The sequence below is a fragment of the Myotis davidii genome, unplaced genomic scaffold (genome assembly GCF_000327345.1).
Source record: "Myotis davidii unplaced genomic scaffold, ASM32734v1 scaffold172, whole genome shotgun sequence".
NCBI lineage: Eukaryota > Metazoa > Chordata > Mammalia > Chiroptera > Vespertilionidae > Myotis > Myotis davidii.
In genome coordinates, this window is record NW_006284343.1 from 3,339,015 (window position 1) to 3,344,489 (window position 5,475).

At 60.4% G+C, this 5,475-nt stretch overlaps 1 protein-coding gene across 1 annotated transcript in view; it reads left to right on the forward strand.

Annotated features, from left to right (window-relative positions):
• TTYH2 (tweety family member 2) overlaps positions 1-4,316 on the forward strand; it is a 42,862-nt gene extending 38,546 nt beyond the window's left edge. Inside the window, exons 12-14 of the mRNA XM_015570706.1 lie at positions 564-749; positions 1,161-1,239; positions 2,666-4,316. Of these exons, the coding sequence (XP_015426192.1) occupies positions 564-749; positions 1,161-1,239; positions 2,666-2,746 (346 nt within the window). The 3' untranslated portion in view covers positions 2,747-4,316. The remainder of the gene's footprint in view (positions 1-563; positions 750-1,160; positions 1,240-2,665) is intronic.
• The last annotated feature ends 1,159 nt before the right edge of the window (positions 4,317-5,475 follow it).

The window sequence follows — 5,475 nt, forward strand, 5'->3', positions numbered from 1 at the left end:
TGCTCTGACGGCTGAGAGCTGACAACCCTGGACGGACAAGAGTGGCGGAGGGCTCAGGCACTCACCCCCTGCAGGCTCCTGGATTTCTGCAGGAGGAGTCGGGCAGGAGTGGGTCTGAGGATGGTGACAGCATCAGACCACCACCTGGCATCCCTTGCTGGCCCTCTCTTCCTCCGCAGGACTCTGTGGTGTGACCTAAAAGAGGGGAGTTTTCACTGCCGGGAGGGGTGCCCTAGGATACCAGGAAGCATAGATGGTGGCACTGTTACCCGGGCACCTAAGGTCTCGTTGAGGAGGTAGACAGAGACGAGATGGTAGGTCAGCTTAGGGAGGTTCCGTGGTCAGCATGGTGGGCTGCCTGGAGGCAGTGGCTGTGGAGTTGGGAACAGGGTTGAGGGATCCGTGGGAGTCAGGGCTGAGGAGCGTGTTTGAGAGGAAAGTCACGGACACAGCTGTGGCCAGAGGGCGAGTCCTGGGAGGAAAGAGGGGGAAGCAGGCCAGGACCCCGCTGCCTTGGAGCTTCCCTCGCCCCTCACGGCGGGCCGCACCCCATGTCATTCTAGGGACAGAGACTATAACGACATCGATGACGACGACCCCTTCAACCCCCAGGCCCGGCGCATCGCCGCCTACATCCCCTCGCGGGGGCGGCTGCCCAGCTTCTGCAGCTACAGCGGCAGCCTGGACAGCCAGCCCGGCCTGCAGCCGCCGGCCCAGACCGTCTCCAACGCCCCGGTCTCAGAGTACATGTACGGCAGGGCTCCTGGACCCCTGGGCCACCTCACCCACAGAGAGCTGGGTCTGCAGGTCCAGAGGGCCAGGTGGTCCCCTCCTTGCAGCCATGGGGTGTGGCAGGAAGGCCCCCAGGAGCAGTTAGTCACATGACCCCTGCATAGCCACGTGTGCGGAGGGAAGAACCCACTGGAGATGCCAGGCCTCCCCGAGTCGGCCCGGGTGGGTCTCGAGGCCAAGAATCTGCATTTCTCCAGGCCCTGCTGCCCCTGGGCCACCCCGAGCGCTCTTATCTTCCTGCCCACACTCCCTCGCTCTCCGTAGTCCATTTCCACCCCCTCCCTCCCGTAGGCACGCCATGGGAGCCTCCTGTAGCAATCAGCCCCTTCCCCGTGCCCTCCCTCTGAGCTCTCCTCTTGGCCCCACAGGAACCACGCTGTGCTGTTCGGTGGGAACCCCCGCTACGAGAACACACCGCTCATCGGGAGAGGCTCCCCTCCGCCCACGGTAACCGGGCTCCCCAGCAGGGGGTGCGGAGGGCTCTGGGCCAGGTGTCTGCCGGGTTAGGGCTGCACCTGTCCCATCCAGGGAGCTTGGGTGGGACCGTCCAGTAGATAAACTAGGAGCCCTGGCGACCCAGGACCTGGGATCCGTGGCGTAGGCCTGGCCCTGAGACCAGGATGCTCACAGGTGCCCAGCCCGGTCCTCAGGAATGTGTCCCCTGCAGGGGGCACGGGGCACTGCTGCAGTAAGTGCCCTGGATACTTAGGGACCTGCAGGGAGGAACTGTGCCCGCTGCTGTGCGGGCCTGGGGAGGTCCTGTGGAGAGTGGATGGCATGAGCCATACCTCAGAATCGCGGGTCTCACCCTGGGCGACTGGGCCCCCAGCGGGCCCTTGGCCACGTCTGTTGGCATTTTTGGTTGTCACATCTGGGGGTAGTTGCCACTGGCATCTAGTGGGTAGGGGCCAGGGATGCCGCTCAGCACTCGGCACGGCCCCCACCTCAAAGGAAGACCAGCCCAGTGTCCCTGGTGCTGTGGTTGAATCTGCTCTGACCCACCATCTGACTCCCGGCTGGGACCCCTCCTTGCTGGGTGTCGCCCAGAGCGCCTCCCCCGCTGTCCTTTGATAAACAGCACTGGATCCAGGTGCTGTGCCAGGAGACGGGGTGGGAGGAGGCCTGCGTTCAGGCTCAGCTCCTTTTACTTTATGTTTTAAGTATATTTTTATAGATTTCAGAGAGGAAGGGAGTGAGGAGAGAAAGAAACATCCATGATGAGAGAGAATCACTGATCTGCTGATTCCTGCACGACCCCACATTGGGGATGGAGCGAATTGGTGCCTTTGAACCCCGCCCGGCTTCTCTCTAACCCAAGGCCCCGTGGGTTCCTTGTCCTCGCCGCCAGCTGCGGTGGCCCCGGGACTGTGGACTGACTCTGGTATCAGTCTGAGCACAGACAGTTAGGGGAGGTCTGCTGCGGGGAGAAACGAACTACCCGAGGCCCCGTGATGCCAGATCAAAAGGGCTTGGGGATTGCTTTCTGCTTTGAAAGACTCCGGCCACGCTCCCTGCCATTGGACAGACAAGGCCCGGCCTTATTTGCGGGGCTCGGGGACAGAATCAGCCGTCCGCCTAGAACAGACCTGCTCAGAGACCCTCATTGCTTTGGCACGGCGACTGCCCTGCCCCGGGGAGACACCCCCGCCCCTGCCTACCATTGCCAGGGGCATGAGGAGACCCAGGAGCCCACAGCAGGGAGCTGTGGGCAGGCTCCCCGAATAACAACCACACAGCTGGCTGGCCCGGCTCTCCCTCCCTCAGAAATTCCCGGCGCCTTCGCGAGGACAGTGCCCGGTTTAGCTGGTGACATGTCTGACCCTGTGCTGCTGTCCCCTCCTCCCACTCCCCCCCCACACCCCATCCCCCACAGTACTCTCCCAGCATGCGGGCCACCTACCTGTCGGTTGGGGACGAGCGCCTGCGGCACTACAGGAATGAGTTTCCGGCCTAACTACCAGAGGCGCCCGCCTCCTCCATCCGGCTGGGTTTTGATTCATTCGCGTGAAAGCTGCGTGTCTTCAATGGAAGCCAAAGGCCTCTGGGAGCCGCCTGCTGGATGGCAGGACTGGACGGCGCCTGGGCCTGGCTGGGACCCTGACCGGAGCCACAGGCAGACGGAGGGCCCACCACCTGGACCAGCCTCTCCCTCCTCTGGCCTCCTCTCCACACCAGAAATGTCGCTCGGCTGCCCCTACACTGGGAGCCTGGATCCGCTCACTCCTACATCCTGCCCTCGCCAGGTGGCGACTGGCAGCGAGGAGGGGCTGGCTCAGGCCTGAGGGTCCCATTGCCAGCGCCGTGCCTCCTGCGAGCGATTTCCTGCAGGTAAAGGTGGAAGAGCTGACCAGGAGATGCCTTTAGGAAGGCGACGTCCCCAGTGAGACCAGAGACTGTCCGAGTCAGCCTCCCGGGGCCTGGGAGGAGTGTGGGTGACAGCCTGCTCCGTCCCCCGGCCTTTCCGCAATCCTCGGTCGCCTCACCTCCATTCCAGCTCGATGCTGGGAGTGCGTTCACTGCCGACAGGAACAGTCTCAGGAATTCGCGGACACTCTGAAAGAGACTAACTCTTCTTTTTCCCAGTGTTTTAAATACTTGGATTATCCAAAGAATGGAGCCTCAGAGCACAGTTTTTACAGTAGATGCGGCTGCTCGCTCCTTACACCTGGTCTGGATCCCGTTCCTTTTCAGGTCTTCCTGACACTGCCAGGTCATTAAGAACCTACGGGCAGGGCGGGATTTTTAACCAAAATAAAGATCAGGGAGACCTCCTGTCCTAAGCTGCTGTTTGATGGCAATATGGGTTCATCCCACTCGGGGGAGGAAGGGCAAACAGCGTGAACGGGGTCGCCCAGGGGAATGGCCGGCCAGCCCAGCTTCCCCTCCCTTCTGTCTTCAGGCAAGTTTGTCAGTAAAGGTTTTAGCAAAGCTGGACAACTGTGTCGTCCTCCCTGCCGCCCCCCCACCCTGTCCCCACCCCGTTGTCCTAGGCCCCACACTCCCTGCTGGGTCAGAAGGCACTATTCACCGGGAGGAAATGGCCCACGGTTCTGCCCATGGAGGAGCCAGGGTTAGGGTCTTGGGTGTCGCCAATGTCCTGCCAGCTCGGAATGCCCAGCGCTGAAGCCCCCACAGCCTCACGTGCCAAAGCAGGGACCGGGGTGGCACGGTTTGGGACAAGGCTCTAGTTGCGTTTCACAAGAGCCACCTTCTCATCAAACACGACTGCAGAGTGGTTCTCACCCAGCCAGGCCCCAGGACACAATGGGGCCGCAGGGCAGGCAGGACTCACCCGCATTAACCTCTAGAACCGTGCACCATGAACACCCTCGGTGGCCACGTCCTGTGCAGATAGAAACTGCGACGTCAAGCTCTCGCTTCTCACCGTGTCATCGTTGGTGACTAGAGAGCTGTTTCTAATGCATGTGGACTACACAGGTGGTTCCTGGCGGGGCTGGGTGGGCACACCGCTGCCTGGTATGTGTGCGCCCTCCTGGGGGGCAAATAAACCGCTTGTACTAAAATGTCTGGACTCAGTGTCTGACTTCCTTGGCTGTGGGGGAAGGAGGGGACTCACGGGTCCCTTCTGGCCGGGTTATGTGGCTGGAGGGCCTCAGAGCAGATTTCAGTGGCAATTTCAGTCTGAGGGTTGAAAGATGCGGCGACTGAGTGAACGTCATGGGGCCTCTCGTGTGGCCCCTTGCTACCCTTACACTCAGACCTCCTGTCTGCCCGCCGCTTTCTCCAGCGTCCCCCATAAAGGCCGTTGCTCTTACTGTTGCTGATAATGAGCATGTGTCGGACACCCGCCAGGCGTCACGGACTATCCCAAGTGTGTATGTTCATGGCTGACCAGACCTCACAATAACCCACTGGGTCACTCATTTTGCAAATAGGCCAACAGCGGCCCAGAGAGGGTAACTGGGAGCGAGGGCCAACCCAGAAGGCAAGCTGGGCGCCTCCGTGCAATGCTGTGGGCATGTCTGTTCGTGGAGATGTCCTTTTATACGCGTGAAACTTTAACATTCCACCAAAAATGGTTACAACTAGGAAATGAAACAGCAGAGTAGCTGCATACAAGGTGAACACAAAAACATCACTTGCATTTCAACAATGAACCTGAAAAGAAACTTGTTTTCATTCTCTTTACAATGGTACATGCACAAAACACTGGGAAGAAGGGAAAGGGGGTGGACGGCAGAGAACTGTGGACTGGCCGGGGGATGATGGGGGCCAGTGGCTGCTCCCAGCAAACAATCTCAGTGGCCAGCTCTCTGATTGGGCGGAGATCTGAGACAATGCAGTTTTTCTGAACTTGATTCCTGTGCATACTCCAAATTACATGACCTCAGGCTGGCTTCCCAGGGTAGACACATCTGCTCCCCCTCTCTGAGCCTCAGTTTTGGCATCTAGAATGTGGGCACAGCAACCCAGTGGCTGGCTCCTGTCAACACAGGTGCTCCAGGAAGCGGAGGCCCAGGCTGGACTCAGGGGTGGGAAGGCCTGGGAGGTCAGGGCCGGGATGTGGGGTACCCTGCATCCTCCTGTATCTGAGGGCTCGGCAAGGTGGCGAGGCATCGCTGAGCCTCAAAGCTTGCAATTCCCAGGGTGTCGGGGGCTGTGGTCCCTCGAAAAGCTCTCCGGGAGGGTCCTCGTCCTTCCTGCCTATTCACTTTCTGGGGG